A 24,021-nucleotide genomic window follows, 5' to 3' on the forward strand; every position below is an offset into this window, starting at 1 on the left:
TAAAGATACCAAATGTAGGAATTCCGAAACAGTCAGGGACAGCTTCACAGAGCAGGTGGTTCCGCACCTGTAGGATTTGGAAGGATGAAGAGCAGGTGAAGCACATTCTGAGTTTTCTGTTGAACTAAGATTTGGTCACCCTTGAGGCATTCCTTGCCCCATAAACCTGTTATGAGGCCAATTCGGAAGTCCCCGGTTCCTCTCAGCTTCCATAAAGGGAGTTAACGTCGTGGTGAAGGAGGAGCAGGCATTTTTAAAAAGCCTTCCAGAAAGGAATGAGATCACTTGGGCCCCTTGTTAGGAAAAAGGACGTAATTGCTTTGGGGCCGGGTGGACAAGGAAGCATCAATCTTTGTTTCCATAAACTGCTATTGAGCGTGGGCCGAGGTTAATCTGAAAAACTAGAAAATAAAGATTGATGAAACCCCATCAATCCTGAATTTGCTATAAATAATTGCATGCTGTTTCTGAGCTGTCAAAATCCATTTCTACTGAAGGCCCTTTGGAACAGGGAAAGGTCAAGCTGGAAACCAAGGGAGAAACTCAGGGGAGCGATTATGCTGGAAGGCAGCCTCCTAAAGGTCTTCTTAAATACTGATGTGGAAGTAACCAGCCTGCCTGACTTCCTGCTGGTTCTAATTAAGTTAGCTCCCGTTGACCTCTCACCTTTCCAGAACTGGGGCGCCTGGGAGAAGAGTGCACCTGTCGGCAGAGTTGGACTTTCTCCTGGAGTGTGTGCACCCCAGCCTTTGTGCGGCAGGCCCCACAGAGCCGGGCTTAGAGAGCCCTTATTTTGCTTTTGAATGGAAAATATGTATGTATCTGGCTTAGAAAGTCTTTCGCCTGCATAGGCATTCTTGCAAAGGGACCAGTAAGTCCTCCTAGTGATTGGGAAAGAAAGGTGCGGTCACCCATGCCCAGGCCATTGTCAGCGTGGAGTATTTAAGAGAAGGCCCCGTCCTGAGTGCAGAGAAGAGGGTCTGGGATGAAACACGCTTCCTGAAGAGGCTTGAGATGAGTGGAGGCCACGCGTCCATCAGACGCGATTCGGTGCTCGTGGGCCTTCAGAAGGCTCAGGAAACGGTTACAGTCAGCCTCTTTCTGAGGAAACAACCCCAGCCTCTGCATCTGCACCCTCCTCTCCCATCCGAAGCCCTGCAGTGTTCCTGCACCTTGTCTGTTCTTCTGGTGTCAGAAGGAAATGCTGCACGAGTGTGCTTGCACACACACTTATGTGGTGCCAACCCCAGCCCCACCCATCTGGTCCAGCTCCTCCTGGAACCGACCCTGTCCGTCTTATCGGGGGCCTGTTTCCTGGCTCCTTTTATAGGTTCTTCCCTGACTTTGCTTCAGAGGATCCCTCTATGTCTTGTGCTTACTTACCTGGTGGCCCATCCTGTTCAGCCCTGGTAAGGCATGTGTCTGAGAAATCCACTCTGAGTTTACCTTTTGACTCTCCCACAATAGTCTGGTTGCGTCTTCCCAGTTAAATCTCGGTTCTCCTTTGAGCTCACTCATGCCCTCCCTTGTCTCCCCCGTACTCTGTACCTAGTCTGTGCTGGCCTTAAACTCTGGACCGGGTGCTGGATTCCCAGTCACCCTTCCCACCTGGCTCAGGGAATCCCTTCTGCAGAGAACACCTGGATTTGACGGCTTGAATTCCGAAGGCTATCCAGAACATATGTGAGTTGGCACTGTGCTTCTTGCACTGGTTACATTAGATTGACAGAGCTCTTTTCTTCCAGGCTGAAGCCAACCCTTTTATTTTTGAGTCGTTTTCCATTGCTCGTGTCTCTTTCCCACCCTCAACCTGTCGGGGCTTGGTCCCCACTTGTCTCCCCACCACCCCCTCATTGGTATCCAGCATGTTTCGTAGCAAGGACAGCATCACTTATCTCTCAGCCACACAAACCCCAAACCTCTCTGGATCCTAATTTTTTTTTTTCTTTTCAACCTATAAGCCTGCTTTTGGTGGTTGCTTTTGCACATTTGGCCGCCTTGTTCCCTCCAGCTGTAGGGCAAGGCCCCTCCCTTCCCTCCAGGATGGGGCTGTGCCCGGATTAGGATGCAGCACTGTCACTGAGCCTGTGGCCCTGGCCGGCCCTTTTATTTCCTGATACCTGGAGGATGTCCCAGGAGATTGGACCAGTGCCTTCGGTAGCCAGTGTGCTGTGTCAGACTGCTGTCTTCTGACCTCCCTGTCTACTGTCTTTGTCAGGGAAGTTTGAACTTGTCCCCAGAGGGAATCATCGTGGATCTTCGTACTGGGGAATGACATGATGGAAAGGGTGTTTTGTAAGATTTGGGTGGTGGTGGGCAGGGTGGACCCACGCCTCTGAGGAGTGAATACCTGGCTGGTTACTAAATCCTGCCAACAGGTCTGTCTCCGAACAGCCCTAAATACCAAGATGACCTCACACCTTGGTTTTCCAGGATTTGTTGAGTTTGATGAGAGCTTTGAAGTGAAAGTAAACTCAGGCAAGCCCAGTGCCTTTGTATTCTCTGGAAACATTTAAAGTTGCTTTCTTGACCTGCGTATAAAAATGTAGAAACAGATCTTATTTGAACAAGCTGATTGCAACACTTAGTGGATGGATTTTAAAATCTGATTTTTGCCTGATTCATCAGCTCCAAGCTTTAAAACATAGCCACTTTGAAAGTCCGTTTCCATTCTTCCTTTTCTTAAGATAATCTGTTTTCCTTCTTTTACAAGGAAGACTTCCATGATCTGCCGGGGGAGGGGGGTTGCATGTTTCTGTCTGTATCCCAGGTATGGGGTATGGATCTGGCTTTAGGCACACAAGCTGTTATGGGCAAAGGAGGTTTTTCCTTGCACAGGCAAGCCAACTGTGTGCCTTTTGCTCACAGGCATTGCAAGGACTGACTGGCCCAGTAGGGTGTTGGTGGATCACCCCAACCTGGTGTCCGGGCCCAGCTAGTCTGCCACCATGATGGCAGATTTCGTGGCTCTCCTCTGGGATTTCCTCCACAGTCTGACAGGCAGCCGTTGCCAGGTGAGCACGTAAGGGCCATGCTGAGTCCATCACCACCTTTGCTGCTGGACAATGCTTTAGATCCATGGAAAGCAGAATTAAGCATGGCTCTAAGAAACATGTCTTTGTGCTAAAGCTAAGGCCAATTTTGCTCTAAGACTATGGATGTAGCTTCTTTTAAGAGGTGACAGCTGGGGCGCCTGGGTGGCTCAGTCGGTTAAGTGTCCGACTTCAGCTCAGGTCACGATCTCGCGGTCCGTGAGTTGGAGCCCCACGTCGGGCTCTGGGCTGATGGCTCAGAGCCTGGAGCCTGCTTCCAGTTCTGTGTCTCCCTCTCTCTCTGCCCCTCCCCCGTTCATGCTCTGTCTCTCTCTGTCCCAAAAATAAATAAACGTTAAAAAAAAAAAATTAAAAAAAAAAAGAGGTGACAGCTGACTTTTCTTTCTTCATCTGTGAACACATATGTATTGGTGGAGAAGAAGTTTGCTTCTTCACTGAGCACACTCTAATTTGACTTCTGCTAAAGGAGCATCTGGAATCTTGACTTTGACATTTGCCAAATCATGAACGAAATTATCATAACTTAGTTGCTGAATCTGGAGAGTAAGCTCATGATGTCGTGGTGTTAACAACTCAGAGCTATGTTAGAGAAATGAAGGGAGTGCATGTTAGAGGTGCACTTGGCTTTCAGAGAGCCTACTGTTTGAAAACCAGCATTTTCACAAAAGATATCAATGAAAGTGTAATTCTTAGATATATGGAGGTTCTTCTCCCTAGGGTTCCTTTAAGTAGTAGGCTCCCATAGTAAATAAGTTTACCAATTATAGATTTAGACTCTGCTTTCCAAGAACACCTTTTCTGCATGAGCTGAGTGCTATTTTTAGAACAAAAGAATATGTCTGTGATGTGGAGATACAAGAAAACAGGGTAGGATTTCAGGACATTTTACAGAGATTTTGTATCTGCTAAAAAGGTCAGCTAGTTTCTAGGCTAGTGGGCTCCCTGTCTTTTCTTGCTGGGCCCTAATTGGGCCCCTTGGAAGCTTTGAACTCTAAGTCTGAAAAGGAGACTAGGAGATGAAGGCTCCCGTAGTCTCTTGGTTGAAGTGGGACTTCATATCCAGCCCTGTCTCCTTGCCTGCAGCCAGGTACCACCAGCTTTACCTGGGGAAGGGGGTCTGTATCCTGATAGTCTTCAGAGTTTTCTGAGACCCCAGAAATGTCTCAGACCACTGCTCCCACACCCGCAGGTTGACATTGTGAACCTGTGGACATCAGGATCAGGCCTCGAGGTGAGGTTGGAGCCCTGCTTCTTGCTTCCGCTGGTGGTCCTTGATCCCCCTCCTCCCATCTCTGCTGACCGCCTTTCTTGCTTGCTGGTCCATAGCCAGAGAACAGGGTACCCAGCCCTAGGGACGGCTGCCCAGCCTGGGAGAGAATCCTGGATTCCCTACTGGCTCCCATTCTTCTATCCTGCTCAGATGCCGCAAGTGTCCCCAGTGATGGAGACAGATTGCAGCTTTATCCCAAGGCAGAGTGCCGTTCCCACTGCCCTTGCTTTTCCTTTCCACGGTTTCAATCATTGACAAATCTTTATATTTACATTTATAATTAGATGTGGAACTAGCAAAGAGCCTGAGAGGATATACACCAGACTCTTGGGTTTTTTTGTTTTTGTTTTTTTAATGCTTGTTTATTTTTGAGAGAGAGAGAGTGAGTGAGGGAGAGGCAGAGAGAGAGGGAGGCACAGAATGCGAATCAGGCTCCAGGCTCTGACCTGTCAGCACAGAGCCGGACGCGGGGCTTGAACTCACGAACTGTGAGATCAAGACCTGAGCCAAAGTCGGATGCTTAACTGACTGAGCCACCAGGCGCCCCCACATACACCAGACTTATAAAGAGTGTCCTCTGGCCCTTGGGGTTTGCTTTTCATTTCTTAGTTTCTACTTCATACATTTCCTGATTTGATTTTTTTTTTTTTTTTTTACAGTGAGATATATTACTTTTATAGTCACAAAAGCAGTACAAATTCCACTTGGGAAAACGAATGTTTAATAAGCTCAAACAGAAGAAACTCATTTTAAACATCACGTCTTCTACCTGCCAACTGCCCAGCTGTCCCTTCACCCTTCCCACCGTCCCACTAGATGAGCGTCTGCTGTCTCCCTCTACTTCCTGTTGCAGTGAGGCATTGGGAAGCTTCCTGAGGGTGACTTCTGGCTTCTGTTGACCAGCCTGGGAATTCATATATTGAATAGGAAGAGCCTACCAATAGTTGTGCATAGAAAAGCATTGAGTGGAAGGTCAGGTGCTTTCTGGGAAAAGTCCATAAGAACCCACCTGCCTGTTGATGGAGTTCATCGTTGCATTCAGCCAGCCTGAACTGAGTACCTGCTGTTTGCTGAACATGCTCCATCCCTAGGCCACAAAAGTGGTCCCTTCCCTAAGCCAGCCCTTTGTCTAGTGTGGTTCAGTTTTGTCTGAGGGAGAGAGATAGAGACATAGGTAACAAAGCAAATAAATTACAAGTGTGCACATGTCTTGTGACCGTGTTAATAGGTTATTTTTATGGTTGTTGTGTTTCTCCTTTTTTGGGTCATAATAACTGTCTGAATGGATTTGAGGTAGCCATGACTTCAGCTTGCCCATTAGCTGTACAGCAAGTATCCGTGATGCCCTCACTTCTTCACACGTGTGAAGACATAACTGTGCCTGCCAGTGGCCCATCTTATAGCCAGGAAGGGGGCTCCTTACATGGGGGAAAACTGGAGCCACAGAGGAAATTGCCTTTTTGTTAGGATAGCATTGGTTGGCCCAGATGGCGTACGTCCCTTCTTGCTCTCAAAACTCATGTTTTGATCTCAGATTTTTAATGGGCCCCAGGGTTCCGGTGGGCAGTCAAGGGAGAGAGCATTGATCCAGCCTTACTTCCTCATTTGACACTGAGCCTAAGGCCAGGGGCCACTTTCCTTGTCAAATGCTGGTCCTGTCAGTGTCACATGCTGTCCCCTGTGGTGCCCTCTGCCTGATGTTGGCTTTTGGGCCAAGCTGCTTCTTCAGGTCACCCCATAGGGGGATTGGCCTTGATCATCTGGCCCAGGATGACCCTGCCTGGCCTCACTGATCAGCAGGGACAGCAGCGAGCCCAGAGTCCAGCTCTGGTGAGGTTCTTTGGGCAGTTGCCCCCCCTGCCCACATCAGCGTTCTCTCTCTCTCTCTCTCTGAGACACTCTGCTTACTGTGCTAAGAAGAGATGCCCTTTTTCCAGAAGCTCTGATGAAGATGCCCCGGGCACGGCTCCCACCTTGCCCCTTACTCTCCTGGGGTCCCCAGAATCACTGCTGACTGGGCCGGCAATAGGTATGGTCAAGCCTTTGAGGATGGCCAGGCAGCTGGGCCCACTTACCCCACCCATCAGTTTGTGTGGGTAGTCATTGCTCTTGCCCTGAAAGTGGAGCTGCTGACATTTTGGTGCCTAAAAGACACTTTCAGAATCCTGGCCCTGGGTCTTCCCTTGTCCAGTCCCCTGTTAGCCCAGTCACTTGTTTTTCTGTGTGATTTTTTTTCTCTTCTCCCAGTGACCTTTCCTTAAGTTTTCAGTGTAAGTGGATTTATTATAACCAGCCCTGGGTCCCAGGAGCTCACAGTGACTTCCTCTGCGGTGAACCATCAGCCCTAATGATAAAGTGGATTAATTTGGTCCAGGTAGGTGTATCCAGATAGGCAGTCTTGTCATGAATTAGCATTTCCTTATCTAGACAGAGTCCAGCGTTCAAAAGATACTGGGGACTTTAGGGAGGCTGGCATGTACAGTTGTTGAATGTGAGCCACGTTGGCCTCAAAAGTGTTAAGGGACAGTGTGGAAGGCCCCAAATCATAACCGTCAGACTGGGCAGGGAACCTTGAGTTCTGACGACTCGCCCTGAAGACCAGTCATGGACTCTTCCCATTCGATCATGTCCACACGTAATGCTTGGGCTCTTACTTAATGTCTACTTGCTTAAGAAGGCCAAGTGTTCTTTTTCGGTCATTAAAACCTGCGAAGACCCCTGCTTGTTAACTGTGCCTGATGAGGAGGAGTTTGCATGGTAATGGACTTAGTTTATGAGGCAGATTGCAGGGTGAAAAGTGCCTGGTGAAGCTTGGCCACCTTCCCTAAGCTTTCTCTTCCATTTCAGGCTTTCTGAGATGAAAGCAGCAAAGGGGGAGGTTATTACATACCTTGAAAGGATCTAACAAGGGGCAGAGATGAGCACTGCTGGGTTAACACCACAGGACATGCCCTCATGGCAGTGAACAAAGGCTTATTTTATGTGGGAAGGGCAGGCACTGCATTTTTGTTTTCATGGTGCCTTTGACCATAATGTTCTTTGCAGACTGTGTGTCCATCTCAAAGAATACAGTTGATCCTAGGGGCGCCTGGTGGCTCAGTCGGTTGAGTGTCAACTCTTGATTTCTGCTCAGGTCATGATCGCAGGGTCATGGGATTGAGCCCTATGTTCCATGCTCAGCGCAGAGCCTGCTTAAGATTCTCATATTCTCTCTCGCTCTCTCTCTCTCTCTCTCTCTCTCCCTCTCCCTCTCTCTCTCCCCCTCTCTCTCCCTCTCCCTCTCTCTCCCTCCCCTTCTCTCTCTTTCTCTTTCTTGCTCTTTCTCTCTTTCTCTGCCCCCCTCTCCTTCTACTCCCTCCTCCCCTGGCCTTCTGCCCTTGTCCTTATCTGTTCTCTCTCTAAAACAAAACAAAACAAAACAAAACAACCAAACAAACAGTTGACCCTAAACAACATGGGGGTTTAGGGGCACTACCCCTCCTTCCCCCACCCCTGTGCGCAGTGGAAGATTTGCATGTTATTTTTTACTCCCCCCAAACCACTAATAGCCTATTGGTGACTGAAGCCTTACTGATAACAAATAGTCGACTAACACATATTTTGAATGCTATATGCATTATATACTGTATTATAATAAAGGAAGCTAGAGAAAAGAAAATGTTACAACCATAAGGAAGAGAAAATACACTTACAGTACCGTTTGGTATTTTTCAAAGAAAATTCACATGTAAGTGGACCTGCACAGTCAGTCCTGTGGTGTTCAAGGGTAAAGTGCAGATTGTTTGGTCCCATTCATGAAGAAGAGAGTCACATCCACTGAATTTAGAGGAACAAGTGCATATCTGGGTTTGGGGATTTTTTTTTTCCCCTTTAAGGAATCCAGACCTTAAATTCCTGTGTGTGTGTGTGTGTGTGTGTGTGTGTGTGTGTGTGTGTGTGTGTGAGAGAGAGAGAGAGAGAGAGAGAGAGAGAGAGAGAGAGAGAAACTATACCTGTTCAGCTCATGAAGAGAGTATCAAATGTATTGACTTTTAAAAAACAAATCCTGGGCACCTGGCTGGCTCAGTCAGTAGAGCATGCGACTCTTGATCTTGGGATTGTGAATTCAAGCTCCGTGTTGGGCATACAGATTACTTTTTAAAAATCCTCATAAATGTATGGAAAGATATATTTGAATTTGGTTATTTTTCAAATAAGCACCTTTCTTTTCTGGTATAGGAAGAGCTACAGGCAGCTTTTTGATAGGGAAATTATCAGATTGTGTGCTTTTGTGAACGGACCTATCTTTCCAGGGTGAACACCCTGGTCTCAATGTTGGATGAGAGCCTGTGGGGTCCCCGTTGCCCGCAAGGGCCTCGTGTGTTCACCATGGGATTCACTTGGCATTTGCAGCTGGAGTGCTGGCCTTGCTGTTCTTGGAGAGCATGGGAGGCAGCCCCAAATGCTGGAGGAGATTGAGGGGTTATTAATGAAATTCCTTGGAGGTTGTTCCATGGATTCCCCCTTGAATATGAGCTCCTTGAGGACAGGAGTCCAGCCTGGGTCTGCTCTGTGTTCCCCACAGGTCAGGCTCATAGTTTGTGTGGGTCAGCACAGGGTGTGTTGAGAAAATGCACAAGCCTGGCCTTTGCTGGGGCCTTGGGTTGTATCTTTGCTCCCCAAGGAGCCAACCCCAGAACTTCTCAGTGGACCTCTGTTAGGATAATTGTAGGAGGGGAGGAGGCTTTGAGGTTGCTCTGTCACCCACCCTGGTTGTAGATTGTGCAGAACATGAAAATGTCTATTTACTGGCCGTCTGAAAATATTGTTCCACAAAAGAAGGCTCAGAGTGTAACAGAATTTGTTGAGATTTCCAGGATCTGAAACCTATGCTTTATTTCTGCCTGTGGATATAAATTAGGTCTAATGACAATTTAGGAGTGCATACTTAAGTTAATATTTGACTTTTGATTTAAAAAGTTAGAACATTATCCAGAGATCAACAGACTAAACATTTCAGTGACTCCCTTCTAGCTGTGGAGGAGAATACTGGTGTTAAGTGAGAAGGTTGGGGGTGCTGATTTCATAGATGACCAATGCATCAGCAAAGGTGCCACGTAGTTATGCTTAGAGGGTATAGGTAGGTGTTGAAGGAGCATGTGCTGCGCGTGGGCTCAGGCACAAGGCATTTTGAGTGCCCTGGCTACTGACTGGGGTTGGAGGAGGGGCCAGAGCTAGGACAGCCAGCCTAATCCTAGCCAGTTGGGCTGGGGTGAGGGAATGGTGGGGGAGGTGCCAGGTCAGAGTGCAGCCTCAGTGGGGGGCACTGGAGTGTCATGAAAAACCCAGTAGCAGAGTGCCTGGGTGGTTCTTTTGGTTGAGTGTCCAACTTTGGCTCAGGGTTCACGAGTTCAAGCCCCGTGTCAGGCTCTGTGCTGTCAGCTCGGAGTCTGGAGCCTGTTTCGGTTTCTGTGTCTCCCTGTCTCTCTGCCTCTCCCCCACTCGCACTGTCTCTTTCTCAAAAAAAAAAAAAAAAAAAGTAGCTACTGATCATTTTTTGTCCTGTGCCAGGGACTCTCTGTTTCTTAGTTATTCTCCTTTTCCTATTTCGTAGATGAGGAAACTGAGGCTCAAAGGTTAAGGACTTTTCTAAATATCCAAAGCCCCTGAACTCCAGGACTGAAATCTGAGTTTGTCTGACTCTGAGTGCATGGTCCTTGTGGAAGTCCACCTGCCTCTGGATGGGGAATGCGGGGGGCCCGATCCCCGAGAACTGTGATGTGGGGGGGGGTATGACTGGGCATCTGCCCTATACCAGCCTGGGACTCTGCACCAAACAGATTTAGTACCCAGAAGTGCTGTGCTGCAACTGAGGGTCCAGATGGGTCAAAACCACAGCTGCAAGGTGTTGTCACAGGGGCCCTGGGATAGCTGAGTCCCTGCAGTTATAGGGCTGTGCACAACAGTCCCCCTTACTAATGAATTAGCCACTTATAAACTATAAAATCAGTTCCCATCCCCCTCAGCACCTGTGGACCCTCTCAGGTTAAGACCATTGTCTCCTCACAACCATTGCCTCAGATCTGGGCTGACTGTTAGAAATCTGGGAATATGATGGAAATGGAAATTTACTGTAAGTCAATTGCAGAGTGACACTGCAGATCTTGCAAAAGGTCCAGTGTGTCAGGAAGACACTGAAGGTAGCGTTATAGAACTCTTGGTGCTCCCACACGGACAAACGAAGGTCTGAGAGAATGCCCGTTTACTGTTGAAGAGCAAAGACTGTTCTAGATGACTGCTTTAGAAAGGATTTGATACCGAAAGATTAAGAAAGGTTCTTCAAAAATTGATGAAGCCCTTGAATAGTTGGCAAAAATGACCTTTCTGATTATCTTATTAAAAGTAAAACATAAAGCGAAAGGTAGTTGTTCAGAAAAAGTACACACAAGACAGAAGTTAAAACATGTTTCATTTCTTGTTCTTTAGGACAAATTAGAACATGGTTATAACTGCATGTTCTTAACCTAATTTTATCAAATGTATTATAAAATAGGCTTATCCTTCTCATTTTAGTCCCTTTTTTTCAAAGTAAAGACCCAATCGGATTTTTTCTATCCACCCTCCTCAGCCAAACCATTTATTATGAAATGATGGTCTTTGTTCAAATGGATTGATTGTAAAGTTACCAGCCACCATGCAACCCTGGTCCCTATACCAGATATTCTGTTAACTAGGACCTGTTCTTATTTTAATCTGGCAAAAGAAACTAGATTAAGGAGGTTTTAGCAGATGGTTTGCAATTCTTTAGCAGCCCGGAAGAGTCCATATTTTGCCTAATCGTGCCTTGTTATCTATTCTTACTGGTGTGTGAGAAACTCTCCCAAAGGAGTAATGTCTTCCAGAGACCACAACTTTTTTTTTTTTAATCACATCCTAATGATTTTCAGATTTTATTTAACATGATTTTAAAATTTAGTATTTATCAGTTAACCTGGTTCAGACAACTGATATTTGAATACTTAACAGTATTATCTAATGCTTTAGAAAAACTGCACACAGTATCCAAGTTATATACTGTAAGAGGCACCTTGTCTTTTTTGAGGGAATCATAGCATAAAAGAACCACCTTCCCTGATCACCACAAAGCGGCCCTATTAACCAGGGAGAATGCTCAGGACTCAGCAAGGCAAGATGGGCTTGGCATTCAGGGTGCAGGCTGGGAACATGGCAGCCTCTTTAAGATAGCTCGTGTCCAGTCGTTTTTTTTATTTTTTAGAACAGTTTCAGATTTACAGAAATGTGTGATCCATTTTACAATGCAGTTTTAACTCCTAGGTTTTTCCCTCTCTCTGCAGACGTCGCCTCATTTCCCAGAGATCATCCTTGGAAACCCTGGAAGATATTGAGGAGAATGCCCCTCTACGGAGGTAAGTTTTTACTGTTGCATGTAAATGGCCTGCATTACAATACAGCAAAGTTTGATTTTTTTTTTTTTTTTTTTTTTTTTTTTTTTTTTTTTTTTTTTTTGTCCTTGGTCTACAGAATTAAAATTTTTAAATAATGGCCTCATCTCCAGACTCATAGTTTGGAAATCCCAACCCTGAGGACCATTGGGGCACTATTAAATCTCAGTTATGTATTGGAAAAGCGCAGTTTGCATGTGGATTTGGGTGCTGTTTGCTTTTCAATTTGAAAGCTGCTTCTTGATGAAGACGAGCCCATTATTGTCTCAGCTTTCTTAGGTTCAGTGACACAGTAATCACAGTCCTGGACTTCATTAGCAAGTGCCATCAGTAGTTGCTGGGGAAATTCAATTAGGATCGCCCTGGGGGCTTCTTTGGGGCTGAAAGTGATTTTTCCATTGGGATTAGAAAGGTGCTTGCGAGGCATCTGTGTTTGGGTGACGGCAGTTGCTGAGCTGTGCCAGGCCTCTGGCAGCTTTCCTTCCTCTAATCCTGCACCTAACCACCAACCCCCTTCTGTGCCTTGGTCCCCCTGGCCCTCCGTCAGTGAAGGAGACCGTATTCACACAGGACTTCTCCTTTAGTCTTTGCAGCAGGGGAGCTAGGTTGGCCTGCTCCCGAAGGAGGTGAGGCAGCCTAGAACACGGTGGCTTCACAGGGCATGCGCCAAGGTTTCACGGGGCATGCGTGGCTGATGGCGCAGAGGGAGGCCCGCGGGAGAACGTGCGTTCCCATTGGCTCGCACCAGCTTCCGGAATCCTTGTCTGCATACCTTGTCCTTTAGGCCCTGGCTACGGCTGGGGAGTGCGGGCATTTGGGAGGGTGCCGGCATAGGTCTCACCCTGGAGCCATTCCCTTTCCCGCCGGAGGTTTCACTCCCGGGTTAGTCCTGTCCACAGACCTCCTGGATGGAATGTGGAGCATAGACAGGTGGGGGGATCTGATCGAAAGTATTGGGTGACTGTGAGTCTCGCCGGTGATGTCATCCCAAAGAGAAAGTCCGGGCCACTTTCGAAGTCTTTCTGAAAACGTACGTAACCTCTGGGATCATCGTAGGGTGAGCGTGTGGCTGTGGGATTAATGTGGCTTGGGTGCAAGTGTTCTTCTATCCCTTACTATTAAATGTTGAGAGAAGCTCTTTCCTGAAGTAGCCGTACAAAAAGCTGCATGAAAAGTCCACTTAAGGAGCTGGCTCTGGTCCAGAGTAATCCTCGAGAGTGGAGGAGAGAGGTTCTCAGGTGGCACTGAGCGGCTTTGGCATTTGGGCAGGTAAGGTCACTCCTGCCACAAACGGGAAATCAATGAGTAGCACTAAAAAGCTCCTGGTATTTCTAGAGGCTGTGAGAAGCCTCGGTTAAAGCAGTGTGATAGCTGTGAGTCAAGGAAAACCAGGTAAAAAAAATGTTACTGCATCCTTGGGGATTCCAGGTGGTTACAGCAGGGGTGGGGGAGGGCGAGGAGGAACTACGCGCTGTGTTTCTGGTCACGTGTCACGTTTCTGGTCACATGCCGCTTGGTCACCTCTGTACCCTCCTCTCAGAATCTCTCAGGCTGATCCTCTGCACTCTACCCCTCAGCCCTACCATACCACGTTTGAGCATACTGAAAAGGGCTTATCTGCCTTAACTATAACTTTATCCAATGCTTACTTATAGAATACTATACTTAAATTCCAAAAAGTCTCATGTAAATATAAAATTTAAAAAACAAGTCTGAAACCAAAGGAATTTGGGCAGTTTGAGAAGGCTTTATTTTCCCTATTAGACTTTTCTGAACTTAAAAAAAGTTCTAATATTTACTTAGAAATTATGAACACTGGGTGATGTATGGAATTGTTGAGTCAGTATATTGTACACCTGAAACTAATGTAACACTGTTAATTATACTAGAATTAAAAATAATAACTACCTTAGAAATGTACTTATTCCTAGGAAGTAAAATTGACATGGTATAGAAGGGATGTTGGTTTGGGAGTCAGGGGGCCTGAATTCTTGGTCTGATCCTTCTACTAGCTGGTTACGGCCTTGGACATTTTATTTAGCTTCTCTGGGGCCTCAGTTTTCCCATCTGTAAAATGGGAGGGGAAATTGATCTCTAAGGTCCTCTCCAGCTCCCAATTTTGTGAAATGAATGTACCAGTAATGACACTGAACTGTTTTGGGAACTGTGGGGGTGGAAGGCTATTAGCCCAACTTGCTTTTAAACTCAGCACATTGAACAAATGGCTGCAAGGCATCTATTAAAAACCTTTTGCATAATTAAGTGTATCCTGTAATCAGTGCTAACAAGAAAGAGCTAATCTTTCATTAAATTAGTTTTTAATTTAATTCTATCCTAATTTAATTTTGCATCACTTAAAATGTATGTTTTTAAATGGGTACTGAAATTAATTCGTTCTTTGCTTAACCTGCCACAAGCTGAGTGCTTAGTCTTCCAGTTTCCTTGGCAATTGTTGCTAATGCCACAGTTCTCTTTTAAAGCATTTCTTAGATTCTCTGGTGGTTGAGTTGAATGCTTTAAAAAAAAATGCATGACAACAAACAACTTGCTGAAGGAGAGGCTGGATTAATAGCATATTCCCTTATAATCATGTGCTGATGTGTTATCTTTTTCAAAGGCTTGCTTGTCTCTGGCACATCACAGTTTGCTAGTAAGTTAGGGTCCTGCACCTACCTAGAATGAATTAAGCATTCACAGAGTGTTTAGACTGAGGAGTTTTCCGCCTGCCTGGTGGTTACCTTGTATCCTAGTATTAAGGACTTGGGACATTGCTACCAGGTGCCCAGAAAAACCTCAGTTCAGTGGTGGCAAATTTGGCAGCTGTCTCCACCTGCTCCTATTTTCCAGCCTGTCTCAGTTGGCTACTGCACCATAAAGTGTTAACTGATGCCTCCTCCCTTCCCTGTGAGTGGCAAAACCACCTGTGGCCCTTTTGCCGCCTTCCAGTTCTAGCAGAAGATGGGGGGGGGGGGGGTGTAGTTTGTGCTCCAACCTGAAGGATAACAAACAGCTCTTCTTTTTGCAGGCATGGGAAGCAGAGAGAAGCTCAGGTCTTCTGTCCTCTGGGCTGGGCTGGGTACCAGCTTCCTGCTGCTGGGGGCAGGAGTACCTATCCACTACCCCCACAGTCTAGCTCTTGGCTCACTGCCCTCCATCTGGGTGGCTCAGGAGGCTCTCCTTTTTGGGAGGAAGCAGGGTAAGGGTGTGAGGACACTCCTGGATACTTAGGCCCTATCCAGAAACCAAAGGAAGCATAACCTTCTGCTTTCAGAGATTCTCCTCTCTCCAGTGGCTATCTCTAGAATCTTCTGCAGTGTGTGTGAGAGACAATTGGGGACCTTGGGTGGGCTGCAGCCTCAAAGAGTCATTTTGGAGATAGACCTGAGGCAGTTTAGGGTCCTGGGTCTGCCTCCGGGAAGCTGCCCAAAGAAGGCAGAGTGAGGTTCCATGCCCTTGAACCTCAGTAAGACTAAATCTAACTTTGGAACCCTGGATTAGGAAGGGGTTGATGGGTGCCGTCTATTCAAACCCTGCCTGAAGGCCACAGGAAGCATCTACTAAATACAGGTCTTTAAAAGAATATGTCTTAAATCAAGAATTCAGGACCCTTAGTCACAGCTGCAATTTTAAGAATATAGGAAGCAAATAATAACAAAATATGCATCCTTTGTAGCTAATGGTTGGTTAATCACAACACTGAAATTTGTGTATGAATATTTACATGTGTATACACACGTATGAATGTGAATGCTTGTATTTGAATGTGTCAGTGCTTGTATTTGAATGTGTCACTTGACAGTTTATGACTCTCTCCTATGTATTATTAACATTTCATCCTCACAACAACGCCAGGAAGGATCTGAAATCTTACTAGTGATAGGTCAGGGTGTCGGAATTGGTGGTGAGTTTGGGGCTGAAGGAAGGGAAGACTGGTTTCTGAAGTGTCTTGCAGGGCCACACAGGCTCTGAGCATGGTCCACGGACCCTGCCTTGATGTAGTGGACATGACTTGAAGGGAGGCTTTCCTTCCTGTAGACCAAAGGACTGGGAAACCCTGGTTTCCTGATGAAAGCTACCAGATATCTGATCTGATGTCTCTGCTTTAGCCTGTACTGCATCCACTTCAGTATGATTTTTTTTTTTTTCCTTCAAATTAAATGGAAAAAAAAAAATCATTCTCAGCACTCTCAGGGAATGGCTTCTAGGAAGACTGGCCCTTACTAGAGGCTGGCTAAGGGGGCTTGGAGGGATGTACACCTGAGGTCTGGACTGGGGACAACACCCAGTTTCCTTGAGCTGGGCCCTTAGAGTGGGTATGCAAGTCTGCTAGTTTGCCCGCTCCCCAGTCCTGTACCCTAGCCTGTCCCCACATCCCACCTGCGCTCAACTGTACATCCTTGTTGGGTTATCTTGTTAGTCTTACCTGAAGCCTCAAAGTTCGGAACTGACTAAACTTGGCTGGTGGCCCCAGCCCAGACCTCAGTGTAGCTTTGGGAAGCCAGGCACTGCTACTCCAAAACTCATTCTTGAAGCATAAGGTCCCAGGTACCCAGGCCCCATGGCAGGAGCCAGCCCTTAGGACCCATGGTCAGAAAGGCTTGAGTAAGACAAAAATTTTGGTAGCAAAAACCCAAATAGAAATGTCACAGCTCCCTTTTTCAAGACAAGACCAAATTTCAAACTCCTGTTTGTTGATTTTTTTTTTTTTTATTGCTGTTTTGCTTCTTGCAGTTGCCAGGTGAACTTTGAAAAATAGACAAATAAGCTCTTTTTAGCCTGTGGGTCAGTTCTGTTAGTCCTGTAGTGCAAGCAAATGCCGTATATTCCAGGAAAAAGGTAATTGGAATTCAAGTCATTTTGTTCAACAAATATTCATTTACAATTTATCTTGAAAACAGAAAGAAAGAAAGAAAGGAAACAGCCACTAGCTGGGCCTCTGCTTCCAGGCATAGTCAAGTTAAGCATTGAAGCAGCTGTCCAGGTGGCTCAGGGCAGAGTCCTGCTACAGAAGAAAAATGATTTGGTGTTGTTTTTAAACTGAATTTTCCAATGTTTTTCTTACCCCTCTAAATTCTTTAAATTTACCATTTTCAGTTCCCATTACTGTTGTTGATACAGGAGAATTCTTTTTAAGATGACAAGAAAGAATAATGACTTTGGAATCTGTGTAGGTTATGTTATTGTAACTGAGGACAATAGTTTTCATTAGCTGGCTTTCCAGAGACCCATATAAATTATCATCAGGATTATCAAGGAAGTTGTCTTTCATTGTTGTTTTTTTTTGTTTGTTTGTTTTTTTAAAGCTTCCTTGCTTCCAGCCGTATTGTCCTCATTATCCTCAGGGATGATTCAAACCATTTGTCTGGTCTTCCTTCCTGTCTTTTTGTGGAGATGTCTCAGCTGTCCTGCAGGCAACTGACCGGGTTTTTGAAATGACTTTATTTTTCAGATGTCGAACTCTCTCAGGTTCGCCCAGACCAAAGAACTTTAAGAAGATTCATTTTATCAAGAACATGCGGCAGCACGATACCAGGAATGGCAGGTACCACTGTGACAGAAGTTGCCCCACCAGCCTCCCTGTTGTGGGAGGGGAGGGAGGGTCTGGTGTGGATGGGAGGAGGGGGGCCATTTAAACGGCCAGAGCTCTGCAAAGAGAAACCCACACTGTTAAGATGAACAGGACTTCATGGAACCTTCCCAGACTCTTTCTAACCCCCTCCCACCAGAAGTCTATAAAAAATAATGCTGCTTGATAGCGCCCAAAAGCTTGGTGAGAGTTTTAGGTTAACCGCAAATGGAATATTAAATAGCACTCGAATATATTTTTATAGAAAACTGAAGAGAGAAAGTTGCTTTTTTTTCTTTTTCTGCTTTGTTGGGCTTTGTTTTCTTTTTTTTTTTTTTTTTTTCATGAGGGCTACATGCTCTGGTCAGTAAATATCCCATCAGATCTGTGCCTGAACTTGGTTTTGGTGCTAACTTTGCTGACTGTCTTTAGGAAAGCAGAATGACAACTTTGCCAGCAGATTCTTTTTGGGCGCTGATTCGAATGCCTGGGCCTGCTGACATCTGGAGCACATGTTTCTCCAGCTCTTCCGTTGCTCTTTTGGAAAGTACTATTAAATGAAAATTACCGTAATTGAAATTCATATAACCTTGGTATTAAAACTCTTGCAACAAATAGATCAGAATCCTTGTTGCTGGCATGCTTATGACTGAATAGCCACGTCCCTTCATGGGAGCCTGACAACAGCATGGGGACAGAGCCCCATAACTCTCGGGGTCCCTCATGCCCTTTACCTTTTAGGAATGTCTCCCTCCCACTGACCCATGACCTGGAAAGTGGTTTCTCTTGAATGGGAGAGTTAGAGATATCGCCCCAGCAGAGGTCCTGCCACAAAGACCATTTTGTGTTATTGCCTCCTGATATACAGAAAACCGTATGGGCCCTGCTAATCTCTAATCCATACCAAGTGCAAATTGGTAAACAAGTGTGTAGTTAGACTCATGGAATGACTAAGGCCCAGCATACTTGCCTGTTATTTGGTATAAAAAACACTGTATAACCCCCAAAATAACACTGACGATTACAGTTTTTAAAGACTTGTTTTCTTGAAGTTAATATCTGATTTTTTAAACCGACTTAAATAGGGAACATAATTTTACAGCTCTTCCGTGATTTCAGAATAGCAGAACTGCGCTCTTTCATCAAATAATGTTTACGTAGTTAGTGTATATTCCTATTTTAAATAGAGCTTTTAGTGAAAATATACCCGGCTGTCCTCTGTTGCAGAGATTGCTCTGAATTTCTCTCACTGCATCTCACCCTCACGCTTACTGGGCTTTATTCCTTTGACCATAGCGTTTTATTCTTCCTTTGAGGCTCTTAACTTAAACCTCACTCATGCCATTTTTAGTATAATTGCTCATTGTTTATTTACATTTGTGTTCTTTTCATAATCTCTTTAACCATAAAATAAACAGATAGCCTTTAATTCCTAAATCCAGTCAAGACCAAGCCAAAGGAGTGTGCCAAACAGATAGGATAGCCTTCCCCACCTCTCAAGGTGGGGATGCTGTCGAGGTCGCAGAGGCAGCCGACCACCTGGCCTGGTGGGGTAGTGACAGGACGTAGTTAATAAAATGTGTGGCCCGATGGGACTGCCAGCGCACATGATAGAGCCGGCCTTCCCGGCACACCCTTGACCCAGGAACAACATAAACAGTCCAGAAAGCATTCAGTTGCTAGCAGTTTTGCTGGGGAATTTTCAGAGGGAGCCAGGAAGGATTATTAGCTTATCTGAAGATCTGAGAACTGGAATTGATGGCAGGAAAGCAAGCTGAGAGCTGTTGTGGGGCCACAGGCTGTGGTCTGTGCCACGGCCGGTTGTATCTGCCCAGGTAAGAGCTGCTTTTCCTGTGCCAGAGGAAGATGAAAGGGCTGCGGGTGCTCTCCCTCCTTCCTCTGTGTTTTTAGCAAGGGTGTATCGACCTTAGATGGATGAAAGAAAGAATTGGAGAGGGCACCAGGAAGATAATACGGTTTCTGAGGTGACAGAAGGAAATTGTGGTCAAGAGCTGATGAATAGGAGGAGGATATGACCAGCCTTTTGAGAAAGGAAAGGAGAGTTGCCCCCCCCCCCCACCCTTGGGCAGCAGGCATGAGATCGTCCTGGCAGAGGGACATGTGGATGAGCTCTGGTCCAGCAGCGGTGGAGAGGAGGGATCCTGGTCATGCTCTTGGAAGAGAGGACTACTGCATCGGCAGGGGTCTCTGAATCTCCCACCTTCCACGTACTGAAGCGCATGCACAACACCACACCAGAGGGTGCATTCCTGCAGCGAGGATCGAACTCAGGTTTCTTGCCTGTGTTGGGAGGAATGAGGCTTTACAGAGAAGGCTGGAGGTGTTCATTAAAGAGCTTGGAGGGCTGTACAGAAAATGGAATGGCCTCAGTACTGGTATCCTGACTCCTCTTTAACTGGGGAAAGAGACTGAGAAGGGGCCTGCAGAGTCCCCAGGCCCAGTCCTTCAGCGGTTCCCACTCATGGTTGTGCCAGCTCCCAAGTCACCTTGTGACCACTGACTAGCACAGACCAGCCTCTCAAGACTGCACCCGCATCTGGGGCCCATTTGCTGCTCTGGAACTGAAGACCTAGGTGTTGAGGCTGCTCTGTCCCCAAGCCCGCTGACCGTGAGACTGAGGCACCAGTATAGATTGGGGGTTTGAGCTCAAAGCTCAGCAAGGACCAGTGCGGCTGACCCCAGGAGAGGAGAGCATCTGTTGTGAGACTCAGTGCCCGACCTGTGAGTGTGAAGCATAACTTAAGATGAGAAGGAGAAAAACTGAGAACCAAGTATGATAAAAGACCATACTTGCATCCAGCCCAAGTGGGTATAAAATGATCAGTAATATCAAAGGTAATCACTTAGAAACAAACTTTGGGGTCTCGGCCAGCCTCGTGTTCTCCCACTTCTCTCTGTGACATTAGAGGAATCTCTACTGATGTGTGAAGCAGAGGTGAGCACCTTCAATGGAAGATGTGGTTCTGATGGAGGATGGAATCTGCTTTAATGAAAAACTACCTTCACCTTCTTCAGAATCAGTGGAGCTTGTGTGACTGGCCTTGGGCACCTGCTGGAAGGCTTTGTGTGCGGATAAAGCACAGAGCACCAAGCTCAGGGTGTTTGGGGGTCATGTTGCAGACCCTTAAGCAAGGTGGGGCTGTGAAGGATGGAGCCTAGGTATAGGTTACAGACCCAGTGATGGAAGCTTCAGCTCTGCCTTTGGGACCACATGCCATCATGAGTTCTTTACCAGCCCTGCATGGTGCTTCAGCTCCTGGCAGCTCGGGGAAGTGGTGAAGGGAGCTGCTGTGCTCTGGTTTCACTTCTGTTCTAACACAAAGACAGGTTGGTGATGGGAAAGTTGTGTCGGACTTGATGTTTGTGAAAAGAAGCAGTGCTTGGCTGGGTTTTAGAAAGATAGATCTCAGAAAATTCAGACTACGAAGTCGATTCTGGTGGCTGCAACCACATGTCCAAAGGGATTATAAAGTATGAGTATCATAAAGTGATAATGGGTAACATTTATGGAGTGTTTACTGGGTACCAGTCTTCTAAGTACTTTATTTCATTAACTCAACTCAGGAGGTGTTTGTGGAGTGAGTGGACAGAGGTTTCAAATGACTTTCAGTCTTCAGAACTATGTATCTTGAGGAATGGAAAGAATTTAGAAACACAGATAATCCTTGAAACAATCTTATGAGGAAGGTATTGCTGTTGCGTTAAGTAGAATGATGCCTGCCAGAGATGTCCATATCGTAACCCTGTAAATATGCTGATTACATGGCGGGGGGGGGGGGGGGGGGGCTAGGTCTTTGACCAGCTGCCCTTAAAATAACAGGATTATCCTGGATTATCTGGGTTTGCCCAAAGTAATCACTGGCTTCTTAAAGGCAGTAGAGGGAGTCAGGAGAGTCAGTGTCAGAGTGATGTGAGAAAGACTTAACTGGCCATGGCTGGCTTTGAAGATGGGGAAAGGAGCCATAAGCCAAGGAATATGGTGGCCCCTAGAACCTGGAAAAGGCAAGAAAACAGGTACTTTTTTGAGCCTTCCTTCAGTGGGAACTGGCTCTAACCCCTCTGTGTTGGCACCACGAGACCCGTTTCAGAGTTTTTACCACCAGAGTCATAATAACTCCTTTGTTTTAAGCCACTGACTTTGTGATAATTTGTTACTGCAGCCATAGGAAACGAAAACACTCATCATCCCAGTTAACAAGGGAGGAAGCTGGAGTGCATGGCTGGAAAGTAGGGGGTGGAATCCACATCTAGGCATTGGATTTTAAAACTCATTCTCCTAATAAGGGAAAGGTGGGCGACAAAAATCCAAATATAAGACAGCATGTCATGGTGAAATTTGAGAAAACTATTGAATTCTAATTTTTAAAATCCATTAGCTAAAGACTAAAGACTAATAAAAGAATGGCTTAAGAAAACTTATAAGAATAGTGTGAAGGGCCCTAAAGTCCATAGTGAAGGAAAGACTGATGAAAGAAAAATTGGCACCCTCATACGTAGCTGGTGGGAATGTAAAAGCCACTACGGAAGACAGTTTGGCAGTTCCTCAAGAAGTTAAACATAAAATTACCTTATGACCCAGCAATTCTTCTACCAGGTTAAGGCCTAAAGGAATTCAAAAGAGGAACTCAAACGCATAGTTGTATGCCCACGGTCATAGCATAGCAACATCATTTACAACAGCCCAAAGGTGGAAACAACCTCAGTGTCCATGAGCAGATAAGTGGATAAACAAAATATGGTATGTTCATACAAAGGAATATTATTCAGCCATAATAAGGAATGAAGTGCTGATACATGCTATGATATGTATAAACCCTGAAAACATTATGCTGACCGAAATAAGACACAAAAGTTAAATAGTGTATGATTCCATTTATACAGAATACCCAGAATAGGTAAATTTATAGACAGTAGCAGATGAACAGTTACCAGGGACTGGGTGAAGGGACACAGAGTTGCTGTTTGGGGCAATGGGAAGGTTTTGGAAATAGTGGAGATGATGGCACAGTATTGTGCACGTACTTAATGATGCTAGATTGTACGCCGAAAAATGGTCAAATGTATATTACATATAAATATAATGTATTTTGTGCCAATAAAAGAAAATGCCAGCGATAGCTATGGTCCTTTTAAAACCATATTCAAAAGAGGGAGGGGAGGGATGGTAAACTTCTTGGGGCTAATGGTACAAGGACAGAGCAAATGTCCGCTGCTGGCTGTTTTAGCTTCAAGTACAGCTGTGAAGTACAGACTCTAAACAGAGCAGTGTTCTCGGAGCAGTGTTCTCAGCATACTGGAGGCACTCAGGAAACAGATATCATTTATTGTGGAAGAAGCAAATGGAGAAGCCTTACATTTTAAGTGAGTTCTAGTCTTTGGGACTAGATCCCAGGAAATGGAAAGAATTCAGAAACACAGATGATCTTTAAGATGCCATGGAGAATAAAAGAAGTTCTAAGTCGAATGGCAGCCAGATGTTGCCTTCAAAAAGTCAAAAAGAGACTAAGGTGGTAGCAGAGGGTGAGTTCTAATAATCACAGGCTAGCAAGCAAGCCCAGAGCAGATTGCGAGCAAAGCTCTGGAAGGGACTGGGAAGCAGATGGTTTTCAGAAGTCAGCATGACTTCACTGAGAAAAAGTCATGCTAAGTTAACTTCATCTCTGTATTGATGGAATAACTAGGGTAGTAAATGAGAAGACTGCCATAGACATGACATTTCTTGATCTCGGAGAAATGTTAGACTGTTCGTCATTATCACACATGCCAGCGTTTGCTGGGTGATTGTGAAGCTGGAGAACCTGCAGGCAGCGGGAAGTTGTTAGCCGGCTCTAGTCAGCCTGAAGGGAGGTTGAAGAAGAATAGCACATGGTATTCCCTCGAGCGTATTGCCTCCTCTGCAGAGGGAAGGCCAGTACACCTCAAACGGGAGACCAAAGGCAGGAAGAGAAGGAGGATGTGTTACAGATGAGGACCACGCAACTCAGTCCCACAATCGCTGGAAATGCTAGGCCCAGCTCACTGAGATTAAACCCAGCAGGGATAATAAATGCAGTCGAGGTAGATGATCATTTACAGTACAGGATAAAGGCTTTTCACAAGTTTGTGTGAAAGATCTTGTGGAATTTAGATAGACCGTGTTTTCCAGAGAGCCTAGCAGTGTGTTGGAACTACAGAGTGAGCTAATTAACTTGTCCTAATGGAGGGAAATGTATCGCTTTCACACCCAGCCTGGGTCAGTCCCATCTGCCATGTTGCGATCAGCCTGAGTGCCCTGTTTTAGAACACTGGATTTGTATTGGGATGGCCTCACTGCAGCGGACTAGGATTTTCTAAGCCCCTTCTTTACGGAAGGATGGATGATTACATGTAGCAAATGGGAACAGCCAGGTTGTCCATCTCGTTTCAGTGAACTGCCTTATACATAAACAGCCATTTTGGGGGAAGGAGACATGTGCATCCAGACAGAAGGTGCTGGTAGAGTAGTTCCTTAACTACACAGAATGCAGAGTGATACCCGTAGAGGTACTGGCCTGCCCTGTGCTGGGACTGCTTCAGGTGATGGGATGTATCTGTAAATGAAGCAGACAAAGATCCCGCTTTAAGGACTTACTGGCTAGCTGGGGAGGCAGCCAAGAAAACCTGTCCTGTCAGAGATGGGACAGATGTGCT

At 45.9% G+C, this 24,021-nt stretch overlaps 1 protein-coding gene across 4 annotated transcripts in view; it reads left to right on the forward strand.

Annotated features, from left to right (window-relative positions):
- CABLES1 (Cdk5 and Abl enzyme substrate 1) overlaps window positions 1-24,021 on the forward strand; it is a 121,180-nt gene that overhangs the window by 43,395 nt on the left and 53,764 nt on the right. For 3 of the 4 annotated variants that reach the window (XM_060613444.3, XM_060613442.3, XM_060613443.3), the window contains exons 2-3: window positions 11,658-11,729; window positions 17,215-17,307. In XM_060613444.3, coding sequence (XP_060469427.1) covers window positions 17,279-17,307 — 29 coding nt within the window. In that variant the 5' untranslated portion in view covers window positions 11,658-11,729; window positions 17,215-17,278. Of the gene's footprint in view, window positions 1-11,657; window positions 11,730-12,548; window positions 12,796-17,214; window positions 17,308-24,021 lie in introns of those variants that run through there. The other variant, XM_060613445.3, reaches the window with a different exon arrangement.

The sequence above is a fragment of the Panthera onca genome, chromosome D3 (assembly GCF_046562875.1).
Source record: "Panthera onca isolate mPanOnc1 chromosome D3, mPanOnc1 haplotype 2, whole genome shotgun sequence".
Classification (NCBI taxonomy): Eukaryota; Metazoa; Chordata; class Mammalia; order Carnivora; family Felidae; genus Panthera; species Panthera onca.